The 17915-nt window shown below is 44.8% G+C and overlaps 1 protein-coding gene across 5 annotated transcripts in view; it reads left to right on the top strand.

Annotated features, from left to right (window-relative positions):
• ADCYAP1R1 (ADCYAP receptor type I) overlaps window positions 1-17915 on the top strand; it is a 213453-nt gene that overhangs the window by 42296 nt on the left and 153242 nt on the right. For all 5 annotated transcript variants that reach the window (XM_006120585.4, XM_006120587.4, XM_006120590.3 and 2 more), the window contains exon 2: window positions 3473-3637. In XM_006120585.4, the coding sequence (XP_006120647.1) occupies window positions 3587-3637 (51 nt within the window). In that variant the 5' untranslated portion in view covers window positions 3473-3586. The remainder of the gene's footprint in view (window positions 1-3472; window positions 3638-17915) is intronic.

Consider the following 17915-nt stretch of genomic DNA (forward strand, 5'->3'; position numbering starts at 1 on the left):
CTAACTGAAGTGTAGGAGCATAAGCTTTCGTGGGCAAAGACCCACTTGCATCTGACGAAGTGGGTCTTTGCCCACGAAAGCTTATGCTCCTACACTTCAGTTAGTATATAAGGTGCCACAGGACTCCTCGTCGCTTATTCATTTTTGAGTTCTCTACTTTTTTCCCTCCCTGTATATACATTGTTTTTGTGATACCTTTGATCTTTCTCTTATATTTTCCCCTTTTCTCTCTCTTTTTGTCATGTTGGTGACCACTATGCCAAACTGAGGGCCCAGGGAAATTGTGTCTTCTATATATCTCTAGAGCAGGGGTCTCCAAACTACGGCCCGCGGGCCGGATGCGGCCCGCGAGGCCCTCTCATCCGGCCCGTGGAGACCTTTTTGTCTGGCCCCGCCTTCTTCCGCGTGCACCAACCGGAGCCAATCAGGCGGAGGTGGCTGCGGCGGTGGAAGGAGAGAGCTTGAGTCCGAGCATTGGTGTCAGCGGGAGAAACGGATTCGCAGGCGGCTGCGCGAGGCCCCAGCGCGCGCATGGGACAGCAGGTAGCCCAGGTCAGGGACAGCTCCGCGTGCCGCTTGGCCGGGCGGGCGAAAAAGGGGGGTCTCGAAGGCGGGCTCCGGATCAGACCCGGCGGCAGAGGATCGCAGGAGGCTGGATGGAGGGGAGGAAACCCGACAGTGGTTTCTCAGGGCCTAGGAGCGAGGGGCTACTTCTCCGGGGGCGGGGCTGAGAAGCTGGTGCCCATTGCAGGAGGCGGTCTGGTTGCTGTGGCACAGCCTCTGGGTGACGCTGTGCCGTGCCTAGTGCGCTGCCCTGGTCCCTGCAGTGCGCCCTGAAGAAACATCCCTCTCCCTTCCACGTCTGGTCTCTCTCATCCACAGCCCAGAGCAGCACCGCCCTGCCGGGTATCAGTCTGTGGGAGCGTTGGGCACTGCTTTCCAACTTCCTTTACCAAGTGATAACGTGTCTGCTTTCAAACCAGCTTTTCCCATTAAAATGCATGCCCCTTGTTCCATGGGGCTATGTTACAAATTGTCACCTCATTCCCTGCATGATAGGAGAGCGATCACATCTCTTCAAGTGTGAGTGTCTTAGGCTGAACATATTGCCAGGATTATGTTGCTTACAATTTTCATCACATTGCGCAGGTGGAAATGAGTTCTCAGCAGTTTCCCCGTTCTGGAGCCCCTCCTGCAGGACTAGGACAAGCACCACCCCCAATTTCAAACAGTGATTTCTAAAGCCAGAAATGTCTGCTATTTTGGCATCCCGGAAACAATTTCACCATTCACACTAATACAGGTGTTCATGTGTAGTGTATCAATGTGTTATTAAATAATAACTGAATAAAATAATATTAAATAAATAATTAAAAACAACATCCATGTTTTGATTGTTTTTTATTTGGACCTCAAGTGTGTAGTCGGCCCCCGAACTGCTGTTTGATAGTTAATGCGGCCCTCGGGCAGAAAAGTTTGGAGACCCCTGCTCTAGAGAACTAGGGCCAGATTCTCAGCTGCTCTCAATTGACATAGCTCCAAGAAAGAAGTCTCCACCAGAAGCCTTAGCCTCTTGATTCGGCCCAGGATATCAAAGTGAAAATTCCCAGTGGTCAGTTCACTCCTTGATTACTTCAGTGTCCATAGAATTATGGAATCAAAGAATACTAGAATTAGAAGGGACTTTGAGAGGTCATCAGGTCCAGTCCCCTGCTGCCCTCATGGCAGGACAAAGCACCATCTAGATAATGCCTGAGAGATGTTTGTCCAACCTGCTCTTAGTATCTCCAGTGATGGAGATTCCACAATTTCCCTAGACAATTTATTCCACTGTTTAACAACCCTGACAGTTAGGAAGTTTTTCCTAATATCCAACCTAAACCTCCCCTGCTGCAGTTTAAGCCCATTGCTTCTTGTCCTATCGTCAGAGGCCAAGGAGAACAATTTTCCCTCTCCTCCCCATGGTGCCCTTTTAGATACCTGAAAAACGCTATCAAGTCCTCTCTGTCTTCTCCTTTCCAAATTAAACATGCCCAATTCCCCCAGCCTTCCCTCATAGCTCATATTTTCTAGACCTTTAATCATTTTTGTTGCTCTTCTCTGGACCTTCTCCAATTTCTCCACATCTTTCTTGAAATGTGGCGCCCAGAATTGGACACAATACTCCAACTGAGGCCTAATCAGCACAGAGTAGAGCAGAAAAATGACTTATCATGTCTTACATTACAAGGAGTGTTGTGAGCATCCCAGAATCATGTTTGCTTTTTTTTGTAACAGTGTCACACTGTTGACTCTTAGTTAGCTTGTGGTCCACTAGACCCCTAGATCCCTTTCTGCAGTACTCCTTCCTAGACAGTCACTTCCCATTCTGTATGTGTGAATGAATTGTTCCTTCCTGAGTACTTTGCATTTGTCCTTATGCCCCTTCATTCCTTCGTCTTACCCGATGAGCCTAGATGACATATTTTGAATATGGGGACTTCTGGAGGTGGATCTCTTTATCCCAGCCACAAAGAGGAATTGTTTTGTTGCTCCATGAAGGGCCAAGTCTTAAGTCTTTAGGAGATGACTTTCTTCTTCCTTGAACAAAGGGTCTGTGTTACATATTTCCCCAACACCTCATTCTAAGAGCAATGAAAAAGATCAGACAAGCCTAATGATTCTCCAGCTCAGGGCATAGTTCCTCAGTGGTACATGGGCGTAGAGTAGAGGTACAGCAGGAAGGAACCTATCCATGATACTTCAAACGCGGAATGGATTTAGCTGTTGATGTGAATTGCATTTGAATCTTCTTTAACGTTCACTTATCCTGGATTGCTTCCTACAACTGAAGAAAACTAGTTTAACAAGTAATTCAGTTAAGATTCATCTATGTGCAATATTGGTCTTCCTTTCTCTAGTGGAAGGGTTGACCATTATATGGTCTTCAATACATACATTCTCCAAACACTATACCATGCCTCTATATCTTGTTACATTCAGTCGCTTTACTTTTCTTTTGATAGGTTTAGTTTTTGTCATGCATGTTGTTTGAGTAGTGTCCTTGTTCCAAATTACTGTTAGCACAACAGTGTCTGTGGGCCCCCCAGTCAAGAATAAGGATCCAGTTGTACTAGGAGCTATATGCGCAAGTAACAAGCCTTTGGGCTGCACAGCTCATAATTTCAGTATTGTGACCTCTGGTCCAGGCCTTTTCATCTTACCTGCACCTTTCCTTATTTCCAGCAAGAAGTCCTGTGGCACCATATAGACTAACAGAAGTATAGGAGCATAAACTTTCGTGGGCAAAGACCCACTTCGTCAGATGCATGTAGTGGGTCTTTGCCCATGAAAGCTTATGCTCCTACACTTCAGTTAGTCTATAAGGTGCCACAGGACTCCTCACCGCTTTTCCAGATTCAGACTAACACAGCTATCCCTCTGATACTTTCCTTATTTCCATTACTATAATTCTCATATTGTTTTGTTTCAGAGGCCTGAGCTGAGTCTTGAAGACAGTGACACAGGGATCAGCAGAAGCTGTGTGTTTGAGCCACAACAACTGTTCTAAGTTGATACAGATTGGCTACATATCCATTGGGAGAAGATGGCCCTCGCCTTGAAGATCTGCTGCTTCACTCTTACGCTGCTTCCTCTGGTATGGAATCCCAGGGACAATGCATGCATCTCTTTACAGTGGCATTCTGTGGGTGCATGGTTTTTAAATGCGTGGTGTGGGCCGTTGCAGACAGTGGGTGAGGGCTTTTCGGATTCCAGCTTAGCTACTAGTAAACCACTTTCAGTGCGTAGGACAGAGGGGGTAGAACAATGCTCACCACCATTTTTGTAAATGTGAAGGAGGCAGGATCATAAAGGAGCACTGTCAGGGTTCATTCAGCAGCCAAGATTGCCAAGAAGGACTTGTAATTTTGGAGGGGCTGCATTTTGGGGTGCCCAACGTAAAAAGGGGCCTGCTTGGTAGGCTTCACGGTGTGTCATGCTGGGTATCTCAACATGGTGGCCCTCAAAGGCACCAGTAGCTTTATTGAGACTCTGGAGCTAAATTCAAGAATTGAAGGTATCCCGAGATCCAGGGGTTTGGTAAGGATGTAGTGGTAGCAAGTTACTTTACAGCTATTGCTAACTGCTGCTTCCTGGGTTTCACTTCAGCTCTTTATTGCAGCCCAGGCCAAAGTAGGGACATCTAAGTATTTCTTAGAAAACATAACATAGACTGAGTCTCTGAAGGTATGTCTACACTGAGGTGCTATTTGGAGATACTTCCGGTGTCCCAAAATAGCTATTCCACATCTTTTGAACAAGCCCGTTATTTTGAAATATCTTTCGAAATAATGGGCGTGCTATTCTGATGTCCCTCTAAACTTCGTTCCATGAAGATGAAAGGACATTTTGGAATAGCGCTCTATTTCTAAATTTGGCTCTGTGTAGATAGCACCAAATTTCTAAATAAGCTATTTCAAAATACACTCAAAATAAGCTACGCAATTTGTATAGCTCAAATTATGTAGCTTATTTTGGGCTATGGGTTCGGTGTAGACTCACTATGACACACATTGGCTGTGTCTAGACTGGCAAGTTTTTCCGCAAAATCATCTGATTTTGCGGAAAAACTTGCCAGCTGTCTACACCGGCCGCTTGAATTTCCGCAAGAACACTGACGATCTCATGTAAGATCGTCAGTGTTCTTGCAGAAATACTATGATGCTCCCGTTTGGACAAGTCTTTTTCCGAAAGACTTTTACGCAAAAGGGCCAGTGTAGACAGTGTAGTACTGTTTTCCACAAAAAAGCCCCGATCGCGAAAATGGCGATCGGGGCTTTTTTGTGGAAAACCGCGTCTAGATTGGCCACGGACGCTTTTCCGCAAAAAGTTCTTTTGTGGAAAAGCATCCTGCCAATCTAGATGTGCTTTTCTGAAAATGCTTTTAATGGAAAACTTTTCCGTTAAAAGCATTTCCGGAAAATCATGCCAGTGTAGACGTAGCCGTTGTGTTTAAATGCTGAAATCCAGTCTTATTAGCAGCTCCCAGTATATTTCAACAATTGCTTTGATATTTATATTTTCATGTACCCAGGCAATCTGAGCATTTAAAAAAGATACTTAAAATAATATATTAAACTATTATTAGATCCAAGTGTTTGACTACTTTTCCTATGGACATTTACACAGATTTTTGCTGCTATGCGATGGATTTATAACATCTGTGTCACAAGGTAAAGCACTGAGGGTAGCATTTATACTCCTTTATTTAAACGCATGTAGATGTACATTCTTTCTCCTCAAGTCTTCTTCAGAGATTGTTTTTACTGCTCTGGCTAAAATGTAGCATTTATTAGCTGGATTCTTCAGGTCAGAATTAGAACTGTAGCATACTTCAAAAATTGGCATAGTCAGCAAACACAAAAGTTTAACCTGTGAATTCTAGCTATGAGCCCTTGGACCTCTTCACTGTTGGTTAGTTTGTCTGGTCAGCTAAGAAGTCTTCCTTGTAGACCAAATGCTACAGTTTTGAAATCCAGATATGACAACCGTCATGTTCTCTTGGTTGATAGAATCATAGAATCATAGAATAATAGGACTGGAAGGGACCTCGAGAGGTCATCGAGTCCAGCCCCCCGCCCTCAAGGCAGGACCAAGCTCCGTCTACACCATCCCTGACAGATGTCTATCTAACCTGTTCTTAAATATCTCCAGAGAGGGAGATTCCACCACCTCCCTTGGCAATTTATTCCAATATTTGACCACCCTGACAGTTAGGAATTTTTTCCTAATGTCCAATCTAAACCTCCCCTGCTGCACTTTAAGCCCATTACTCCTTGTCCTGTCCTCAGAAACCAAGAGGAACAAATTTTCGCCTTCCTCCTTGTGACACCCTTTTAGATATTTGAAAACCGCTATCATGTCCCCCCTTAATCTTCTTTTTTCCAAACTAAACAAGCCCAGTTCATGAAGCCTGGCTTCATAGGTCATGTTCTCTAAACCTTGAATCATTCTTGTCGCTCTTCTCTGTACCCTTTCCAATTTCTCCACATCTTTCTTGAAATGTGGCGCCCAGAACTGGACACAGTACTCCAGCTGAGGCCTAACTAGTGCAGAGTAGAGGGGCAGAATGACTTCACGAGTTTTGCTTACAACACACCTGTTGATACAACCTAGAATCATATTTGCTTTTTTTTGCAACAGCATCACACTGTTGACTCATATTCAACTTGTGGTCCACTATGACCCCTAGATCCCTTTCCGCCATGCTCCTTCCTAGACAGTCGCTTCCCATGTTGTATGTATGGAACTGATTGTTCCTTCCTAAGTGGAGCACTTTGCATTTCTCTTTATTAAACCTCATCCTGTTTACCTCTGACCATTTCTCTAACTTGCTAAGGTCATTTTGAATTATGTCCCTATCCTCCAAAGAAGTTGCAACCCCACCCAGTTTGGTATCATCTGCAAACTTAATAAGCGTACTCTCTATCCCAATATCTACATCATTGATGAAGATATTGAACACTACGGGTCCCAAAACAGACCCTTGAGGAACTCCACTTGTTATCCCTTTCCAGCAGGATTTAGAACCGTTAACAACAACTCTCTGACTACGGTTATCCAGCCAATTATGCACCCACCTTATCGTGGCCCTATCTAAGTTATATTTGCCTTAGTTTATCAATAAGAATATCATGCGAGACCGTATCAAATGCCTTACTAAAGTCTAGGTATATGACATCCACCGCTTCTCCCTTATCCACAAGGCTCGTTATCCTATCAAAGAAAGCTATCAGATTAGTTTGGCATGACTTGTTCTTCACAAACCCATGCTGGCTATTCCCTATCACTTTATAAAGTGATATATTGATAAATTGACCTTTACCAGCAGAGCTTGCTGGGACTGCTCAGTGTTTCCCCTTCTCACTCTAATTTTCTGCTCTCTGAGCTCTCATTAACTCAGCTCTGAGGTTAATGTTGTGCGAGATATGTAGAGCTGCCTGCCTTTAATGCAGGTTTATATGCTGGCTTCCAGTAGAATCCGAGCCTGTTCTGTTCTATGATTCTATGATTATCTATCAGCTCTTTTTTTTCTGGATCCTCCTGTTCACTTGTCGCTTTGCTATTTTGCTTCTTCACGGATTGCGATAGGGCTCTTCCTCTTTCCCACTGCTGCTCTCTGGACTTAAAGCCAAAATGATCTGTTTGAAAATCAAGTGGATTATATGTGCAACATATATTTGTATTATAGCCCATGTAGCATTGTAACTGGGGAGAGAGAAGGCATTCCTTCACTGAATTCCTAAGATCAGCTTGGACACTGCGCTTAGACAACAGGAGTTGTTGGTAGTACAAGTTGTTTTCTCACATGAGCAGTAAGGTAAAGGTGACTAGTAAATATAAGATGTTAACACAACTAGATATGGGTCATGGTCCTTCAGGGATCTAGTATTCAGCTTCTTCTTATCCCCTTGGTTCAGCGGCAGGCAATAACCGGCCTGCAGGTTGGACGTGTTTCACCAGAGTTTGCCCCGGCAAGGCTGCCAGACACTTTATTTACTTGTGTCAGCAGGTATGGCTGCTCACAGCTCCTGTTGGCCACAGCTCATGTTCCCAGCTAATGGGAGCTGCGAGAAACAGTGAGCTGGCCAGTGCCACTCCCCACAGTTCCCATTGGCCGGGAATGACAAAGGGTGGCCAATGGAAGCTGTGAACAACGGTACTTGTGGACACTCAGAAGACTCAGGTAAATAAAGCTTCTGGTGGCCCACTAGGGTATAACCCTGGTGAATACGTCTAGCCCACGGACCACCTATTGCCTAACCCTGCCTTAGTGTCCATGGGAATTCATATCTGGGTTTAAATTGAAACTGTCGGAGACAGGCATCATGTGGTCAATCCTGGTTTCTGATCAAGGAAACTCCTGCCAGGGGCATCCATCAAATATTGGAACAACGTGTCTCACTTTCTGTTCCAATATAAATTAACTTGGATGCTACAAAGTCCAGCAGACCGTATATGAGCTAATATGTGGTGAAGGCTAGGACTTCAACAGAGTTCAAAAAAGAGCTAGATAGATTCATGGAGATTAGGTCCATCAGTGGCTGTTAGCCAGGATGGGTAGGAATGGTGTCCCTAGCCTCTGTTTGTCTGGAAATGGATATCAGGAGAGGGATCATGTGTGGATTGCCTATTGTGTTCCTTCCTTCTGGGGTATCTGGTATTGGCCACTGTTGGCAGATAGGATACTGGGCTAGATGGACCTTTGGTCTGACCCAGTATGGCCGTTCTTATGTTCCTAGAATCATAGAGCTGGAAGAGACCTCAGGAGGTCATCAAGTCCAGCTCCCTGCCCAAGGCAGGGCCAATCCCAACTAAATCAACCCAGGCAGGGCTTTGTCAAGCCGAGACTTAGCAACCTCTAGGGATGGAGATTCCACCACCTCCCTAGGGAACCCATTCCGGTGCTTCACCACCCTCCTAGTGAAATAGTTTTTCCTAATATCCAACCTAGACCTCCCCCACTGTAACTTGAGATCATTGCTCCTTGTTCTGCCATCTGTCACTACTGTTAACAGCCTTTCTCCATCAATCTCTTCCCTTCAGGATGTTGAAGGCTTCTATCAAATTTCCCCTCACTCTTCTCTTATTCAGACTAAACAAATCTAAATCCCTCAGCCTCTCCTCAGAGGTCATGTTCTCCAGCCCCCTAATCATTTTGGTCACCCTATACTGGACTCTCTCCATTGCATTCACATCCTATCTCTAGTGGGGGGGCCAGAACTGGACACAATACTCCAGATGTGGCCTCACCAATGCCGAATAAAGGGAATAATCACTTCTCTAGATCTGCTGGCAATGCTCCTCCTAATGCAACCTAATGTGCCATTAGCCTTCTTGGCTACAAGGGCACACTGTTGATTCGTATCCAGCTTCTCATCCACTATAATCCCCAGGTCCTTTTCTGTAGAACGGCTACTTAGCCAGTTGGTCCCCAGCCTGTAACAATGCTTGGGATTCTTCCATCCAAAGTGCAGGATTCTGCACTTGTCCTTGTTGAATCTCATCAGATTTCTTTTGGCCCAATCCTCTAATCTGTCTAGGTCACTCTGGACCCTATCCCTGCCCTCCAGGGTATCTACCTCTCTCCCAGCTTAGTGTCATCTGCAAACTTGCTGAGGGTGCAATCCATCCCCTTGTCCAGGTCATTAAGAAAGATGTTGACCAAAACCAGTCCTAGAACCGATCCTTGGGGCACTCCACTAGAAACTGACTGCCAACCTGACATCAAGCCATTGATCACTACCCATTGGGCCCAACAGTCTAGCCATCTTTCTATCCATCTTACCGTCCATTTATCCAGTCCATATTCCCTTAACTTGCTGGCAAGAATATTGTGGGAGACCATATCAAAAGCTTTGCTAAAGTCAGGGTATATATCACCCACTGACTTTCCCATATGCACAGAGCCAGTTACCTCATCATAGATGCTAATCAGATTGGTCAGGCATGACTTGCCCTTTGTGAATCCATGTTGACTATTCCTGATCACTTTCCCCTCTTCCAAGTGCTTCAAAATGGATTCCTTGAGGATCCCCTCCATGATTTTTCTGAGGACTGAGTTAAGTCTTCTATGTGAAGACAGTCTGGTAGCAGAACATCTGATTACGTGGTTTGGAAAGGATATTGTTAATGTCGAATGAGACTATCGAAAGAGCAGAAGACAGTGAAAAAGAAAGCTACACTGATATAGAAACCCACCTCTCTCTCCTCCCAGCCTGCATCCTGGGCATGGATGTGATATAAATCACCGTTCTAAAGATGAAAGGTTCTATAGGCCATGGGAAGCCCTCTAAGCAAAGCAAATTTCACATTGGTTCCTTGTTAGTAGTTAAAACCTGAAGGTACAGGAATCAAGGCCCTGAAGGTTTGAAATAGGAATCAAATGCTGAGCTTGTTCTTATCTCTTAATGTTCTTTTACTCCTTCTCTAGCTTTCTAAAGGAAACCAGGGTCAATTCCCATTGACTTCAGTGGAAGTCAGGATTTATCCCCATGGGTGTTCAAAACCTGTGCAGTAATAACTTTTTGAACTCTGTCCCAGGAATGGTGGCATTTTTTAAATGAAAAACATTGAAGGGCTTGTCTGCCCCTGTGTGCAACCTTTTGTCATTTGCAGTCCCCGAAACGATTTCAAATGGTGGCATAGTCTCCTTAGGAAATCTCAGACGTAGTTTGAGGATCCCAGTGGTTTGCAGACCACAGGTGGAAACCCGCAGTTCTATGGTCATGATGACCTTTCACGGACCTCTTAGACATAGACCTCTGAAGACCCCCAGGGATCCAAGGACTACAGGTTGCAAATCACTTGTCTCCCCAGTATTTTAGTGTTTACTAGTTAGGGTGTGAATTCAGGAACACACCAATAAGTCATGCACTTAAGGGTCCATGTGGACCCTACTGGCATGGGCTAACATTTTCCTACTGCAGGGTTGCAGGGGCAGGCCAAATGCAGCCTACCAAGTCTTTGGATCTGGCCCACGGCCCGCTGGGACCCTAGGCAGGCTCCCTGCCTGCCCTAGCACCAGGCTACTCGATGCAGCTAGCAGGGGCCATGAGCCTGTAGGTGCTTGGAGAACACTTTGGGTATGTCTTCACTGGTGCGATCTTGCGCCAGAGCTATGCAAATGAGGCTAAGCATGGAATATTGCCGAGCCTCATTTGCATATATAATGAGCCGCCATTTTGTGGAAGAGGCTCTTGTACAAGAAGGAGCTGTCTACACTGCCCCTTCTTGCACAAGAAAAAACCTCTTGTGCAATGCCACTATGCTGATTATTTTCAGGAATAACGGCATTGCGGAAGAGGGTTTTTCTTGCATAAGAAGGGGCAGTGTAGACAGCTCCTTCTTGCGCAAGAGCCTCTTCCGCAAAAATGGTGGCTCATTATGTATGCAAATGAGGCTCGGCGATATTCTACGCTTAGCTTCATTTGCATAGCTCTGGCGCAAGATCGTGCTTGTGTAGACATAGCCTTTGTGTGGTTTTTTGGCAAGCTGTGGTGATTGTGCTTTGCCTATATGATGTGTTGGGTGCTGATGTGAGGTTCTCTTTTGCCAAAGGCATTTTGGGTGAAATCTTGGTTCCAAGGAAGTTAATGGGAGTTCTGCCATTCATGTAGTACCCGCAATGAGGCCAAGATTTCACACCAGTCCGACACAACCCTGAAACTGCTCTCCTGGCTAGGCACTCACCAATCTGCTCTGTTTGCTTCCCAGTGCATTTGACCTATGTGCTCTTAAGCATTCCTTTTACTCAGCAGGCAGCAGCCTTGTATTTCCCCTTGGCCTGTGTGGTGTGGAAGGGGCTCTGCAGCTCAGCTGTGCCATGCCTCTCAGACCAGTGCCGAAGCCCCAAGATACGCCAGTCATTTTCCCAGAGTTTCAATCTTGTGGGAACTCTGGGTTTGACGTTCCTCTTTTAGGGACGCATAATGGTGAAAAAGCACAAACGAACCGGTTTTGTCAGGGTTTCCAAACACAAATACTTTTCATGTAGATGGCCTGAGAAATGCACATTCTAGGCCAGGGCTACTCAACTTTGGAAGCTCTGGGGGCCACAATGATACTCGCAGCACATGCCGAGGGCCCCCTCTTAGGTGTGGTTGCATATACATGCAAATATATATGCAAATAGCTTGTTTCACACTGACGGGAATGATTACAAAGATTACGGCAAGGCTACAGAGCACCCAGGCCCCATTTAAGTCAATTCTGCAGATACTAATAAAATGTAATATTTACCCAATTTCCACTCGTATGACAGCACTTCTAATGAGCAATGACAGTCCAGGAATTTAACTACTAAAATGCATATCAACAGAAGAGCATTATATTGACTACTTTTTTGTTTTGTCTCCCACCTGCGGGCTGCATGTTGAACCCCGAGTAAACCCAAACTGCACCACAGGCCACAAACAAACAGGCTGTGGGCTGCATGTGGCCCGTGGGCCATGTGTTGAGTAGCCCTGTTCTAGGCAAAACAACCAGTCACGTTTCCCAGCATTCCTTAGTGCTTTAGCTCAGAGTCCTTTGGAGTGTCTTTTGGTGTATCCTGGGTCCTTCTTCTCTTCTTTCACATTGCTTCCTCTTCCGTCATGGAGTCTTTCTGATCCCTTCTCTCAAATATTCACTGCAAGACTATCTCTTTGTCTGTTGATCCCCACTCAGCCTTATCTGGTCACCAGAGCCCCTCACCTAGTGATCCAGTGCTTACATATTTCCTCACTTGAATTCAGGCTTGGTGGTTTGACCTATATATGTATTTATTTATTTAAATATTTTACCCCACCTTTCTATTTAAAATATTCAAGGCGGCTTACAAACAAAAAAAATACAAATATATATAACAATTTAATAAAATATATATGTGGCAGCTCTCTCTTTGTCCTGGGATGCTCCCTTTAAAAAGGACAATCATCAATATTTAGTGGCCCTCAGTTAGCCCTGTGCCACCACTTGAGATGTTAGTCCCAGGCACGGATAAGAAAAAAATGTATCAGGAAAGCAAAGGGCAGCCTTACAATCAAAGTGGAATCTCACAGGCTGAGACTGATAGAGTCCTTATGGTGAAACAGAATCCAAAAGCATAGTGCTCTAACCCATCCCTTCACACTGGAGGAATTCAAGAGATAGAGGGGATGTTCAAGGTGTCAGGAAAAGCCTCTTGCAATTGTGCTCATGAGGCAGTGAGTGGAGGCTGATGCTAGATAAAATGAGGAACTGGACAGGGACTGACGAGCTGAATATGACTAATAGACTCATACGTTTATAAGGCAATAAGGGACCACTATGATCATCTAATCCAAGGGTGGCCAACCTGCGACCCGAGGTCCTCATGTGGTCCATTGGGGTTCTGTGTGGCCCACGAGACATTTTGTTCATTTTTGCCCATGTGCAGGGTTGCCGGATTCTGCTGGTTTTCATCAGTGTCTTTTTTTTTCCTACCTATTACAAAAGTGACACAAGTACTACTGACACACACTGAAAGCAAAGGCTCGTGAAGTGAGGTGCATGCTGATTGCACGCATTGTGAGAGTCATGTGTTCCCTTTGTATCCAATCAAAGGCTGCTATGATTCAGTTGCCGCACCCTGAAAATTCTAGGTTTGCAAGTGCAGTGAGCAAAACTACCCTATCCTTCGCGACCATGGTTCTAACAATCTTGCAGCCCACTGAGATGAAGGGGGGCCACTCATGTGGGCCACTCATTAGCCTTGGTTGCCCTTCACTGATTTAATCCGACCTCCGCAACATCGATTATATCACAGCAGTTCCCAAACATTTTGTCCACATGCCCCCATTTTAATGAATTATTTCTTTCTGGCACCCCAGATAGCATGGTGCGGGGATGTCATTTTGTAGAACAACAAGGTGGTCCTCCACACAGCGTGACATTGGACTCACAGTATATGAGGTCACTCTGCACAGAAGACACCATTTTGCTCTACAAAATGGCGTCCTTTGCCCAGAATGAACCCCTGTGTGGTGCAGGGGTGGTTACGCTGTGCAGAAGATGCCATTTTGTAGAGCAACAAGGCATCCCCCGTGTAACCTTTCCCACACTGTGCATGCAGCTCATGCTTTGCAGAGCAAAATGGTGTCCTTAGCACACTAGGGATTGGTGCAACCCCATCTACTGATGCCGCGATCCCATTCAGAGTTGCCACCCACAGTTTGGGAACTGCTGCCATCGCATTTCACCCAGCAATGCCTGCAGCCAGCAAAATAACTTGTGGTTGAATTAGACCTTATCTTCATTAAAACATTCAATTTTCATGTAAAACTTCCAGTGCTTAGAGGAATTCTCCACAGACTTTGCTACAGACGCGGGTCTGGAGGAATTTCATAAAAGGTTTTAGGAAGGAGCCATCCGAGGGCCTCCAAAGTAGGAATTTGCTGCCAAGATTTCCAAAAAATTGGCTTATCATTTTGAATGTCCAGTAAAGCACACAATTAAAGCGGCCTGATTTCCAGATGACTGCTCAAAAATTGAGGCCCGTTTTCAGGTGTCTAAGATCAGGTGCCTGCAGGTTTAAACACCTCAAATCACTAGTCACTTTAAAACAAAAATCTTGTCCTTCGTTTCTCAAGGTAAATGTTGTTGCTATTGTAAATAGAACACATCTCTTGAGCTTCCAGATGCATGGACTTCCTGGAAAGTGTCAAAAGACAGCAGCTGCTGTTTACTCTCTGCTGCATTTCCGTAAGTCGCTATGATCGCTATTATGGATAATTAATGATTGGCTATGGCTTCTGTAACGAGCGGCACTCATTTGGGCCTAATGAATGGCCAGAAGGCAAACCAGGGTTAATACGGTGGAATACTTGCCTTTTATTCATATCATTTTTCAGTGGCTTTGTGCTTGCAGACAGTGCAAGATTTTGCTATAGTTTCTTGCAGGGTTCCAGAGAGTAACAGCACTGATTTTTCTCTCCCTCTCATTATTGAAAAGATTTATGCCCACGGTGGAGTTTTTATTATTATTTCTTTGCGTGGCAATTATTCATTCATTTTTCCTCCTGCGACTTTCCTTTCTTAAGCTGGTGCTTGTGCATCTCTCTCTCATGTTATTTACACCATGTGCCTTGTTGTAGCTGCAGATTGCTTTGCAATATCTGTGCTAGAGGGGGTGCTCTCTGCTTTTATCCACTGATGAAACATGACATAGGCTCCCTCCACAGCAGGATGTCTCTCCTCTGTACATGTCTCGGGACCAGCAGTATTCTCTGGCTGAATTGTACCAGGCTCCTTTCTTAGGTCAGTTGCAAATACCAAGGCAAAGTTTTAGGCCAAACTAATTTCCTTCTTAAATGCTTCAGACTAAGAAGGAAACCCTTTCTTTCCCACTCCCTGCTGCATTGTTTTGCCTTTTCACCCACACAGAACATGATATTTTGATAAATCTCTATCTATGGTACTTGCATGACTTGTTTCCACAGAGCATCTCGCTACCTCACAGTCTTCAATGTCTTTATCTTGTATTGCAAGTGTAGAAAAGACCTAGGAATCCTGCCCATCCAGCTGCCGTACTGGATTGACATCATGCCAAGAGATGCCAACGCTTCTTTGAGGTGGGGCAGGGCTGTTTTCCCAATTTGCATATGTAGAACGGAGGCAGAGAGATTAAATGACTTACCCAAAGTCACACAGGCAGTCTGTGGCAAAGCGGGGAACCAACCCCAGGTATCCTCAATCCCAGACTAGCACTCTAACTAATAGTCAAGTCACTTAGTCTCTCTGTACCTGAGTTCCCCATCTGTAAAATGGGAATAATAACCCTGCCTCACAGGAGTGTTGGCATGTCTTTGCATGATGTCCATTCTGTGACACAGCTGTTTGGGCTGGGCTGATAGGCCTCTTCTGTATTTGCAGTATAATAGTCACTGGTGACCAGTCATTATAGCCACACCACTGCAAATTATACACAAGGAAGGCTGGGTCTTGCACTAGTTGGGTTTTCCTAGTTTTAAGTCTGGATGAACTCAGTGTAAGTCATGCCTTTGTAACCCCCACGCCGGCTGGATGTGGTGCACTGTACTGCCTAGTGGCACTGAGACCCCTTACAGAGAATAATGACCCTACTCTGCAGACTTGTCTCCTAGCCAGATGGCTTTTTACTCAAGTGGTAGAGGCTCATGCACTAAGCTCCACGGGACCCAGACTTGACTTCACCTGCTGACAATTGGGGTCTGTTGGTCTTGCGCCTTTTCTTGTTCATACGTGGCGATTGTACCTGCATAGCTTGTGGACTGAAAGATCATATTGGCCTCCCCTAGTCCAGAAAGAATGGAGCGAGTGCTGTGTAGACAGCACCAAATTTTCGAAATTGACTTGAAATGAGCTACGCAATTTGTGCAGCTCAAATTGCGTAGCTTATTTCAAGCTACGGATGCAGTGCAGATGCAACCTTAGTGTCCTCAACAAACTGGACTCTTGTTCTGGGACTGAGCTGATGAGGTATCATGATTGCTGTCACTTCATCAGGTTTCTGTTCGACCTCTCATTCTTTTCTCTGTCCTGCCGGCGTGTTCCTTGTCTTCATTTGTCCAGCTGTTCTCTCCACCCTTCGCTCCTTTTCTCTCTGCTGTCACTTTGCCTGTCATTGTATTGGATTTATTTCAAAACACATCTGCAAAAGTAATAAGGGTGTTTTTACTGGAAATGTTAACAAAAGTCATCATAAAATTATTGAGAAAATGGGGGCTTAACGCACGGTTCCTTTGTCTGGTACAAAAAAGCACTTGAGAAACAATGAAATTCATGAGTCACAAAGTTGGCTTTGGATTGGAACTGAATTTTAAATGTGACTGCAATGCAGGTGTTTTAACTGTCTGTAATAATTCAATCAGGTGTATATCTGGAGCGAATACTTGGAGTTTTGCGTGGATATACTTTGAATGCTGCACAGCTTGATACTCCAGGTGGTGAAATATTCCATCCAGTGGTTGATTAGTTGGCTAACCAAGATGTGCCTTGGTGTCTCTGCACGAAGGTGTAACTGATGATCTTGTGTCTTGCATGCCTCATTCTTCGTATACAAGGTAAATATAAGCTGGGGGAGGCAGGGAACCTCTTTGAGATCAGAGGCCTTAGCTGTATCTAGTTGCTTCAAGTCTCAGTGCACTGAGATGAGGAAAGGATCTAGACGTGTTTTCTCCAATCCTATTTGCTGAGTGGAGATAGATTTCTTTATCTTTTTAAGGGCATATTGTCCCATAATGTTCCTGCTGCTCTCTGTAACCCACTCACCCTTTTGCTACATCTTTTTATAACACTGGGATAAGTTCAAGTAGGATCATGTAAACTCAGGCTTCTTGTGTTTGAGGATGAGAGAGTTCTTTCTAGAGGCATTCCTGGTTGCTCCATTTCTGTAGTCCCTCTTCTTCCCCGCTGATGCCTCTTTGAGTATATTCTGTTTTCTCATCTTCCCTGCTGTGATGGGCACAAATAAAAGCACTTGTCCTCTTTCCCTCCTCTCTGGCCACCTTCATTTCCTTGCTTGGGCTATTACCAACTAGCCTCAAACCAGTTCTTCTAGCTTTACTCCATCTAAGTGCTTTTGGCCTTAAGATCTTTGTATCCCCATTGGAAGGGATGTAGACTCCAAGTGAGGTGGGATGTTTTCTGACATAGGAATCCCTACCACACATGTTCCTAGGATCCAACCATTTCCTGTAAATATACTTAGATACCTTCAATTTCCCTCTGCTCACATCAGAACCGGGATCGTTCCAGAAATGTAGGTATTGCACAGGGATCCAAGTATTATAACTGCTGCTACTTACTGTTATTAGCACTGTCATTTTATTTAACACTTATAGATAGTGCCCTAGGAGTACTGAGGCAATCAACCACAGACACTGGCTGAGCCCAGAGACAGGCACATAACGCAGAAAAGGTGGGTCACAGGAAGAATTCTGAGCAATTTCTGATGAGACCTGTTCTGATCTGAGAGTCCGGCTCAAGAGTCTAGAATAACAGGAGCTGAGCTATGTCCATGCTCACTGCAGGCTTGTGACTAATTACAGAGAAAAAGCAGGTTGCCTAGAAGAGGCCAGTGTGTAAATCAAGGTTAAACAAAACCATGCTAGAAATCACATGGGATTACTTTGCAGAGGTTGCGTAGAGCAGGGATTTGACATCGGTTTCACTCCTGCAGCATCTTTCATTAGAAGATCTTGAATCTCAATTAATAACTAATATTAGAAGACCATCTTGAGGATTAGCACTCTGGACAGTAGTTTATTTCGGGTTAATTTCGAAGTAGCTTATTTTGAAATTTGGCACTGTCTATACAACACTTATTTCAAAATAAATCGCTATTCCGAAAAGTCCCTTAGTCCTCATGGAATGAGGTTTACAGGGATGTTGGAATA

The sequence above is a fragment of the Pelodiscus sinensis genome, chromosome 2, assembly GCF_049634645.1.
Source record: "Pelodiscus sinensis isolate JC-2024 chromosome 2, ASM4963464v1, whole genome shotgun sequence".
Taxonomy (NCBI): Eukaryota; Metazoa; Chordata; order Testudines; family Trionychidae; genus Pelodiscus; species Pelodiscus sinensis.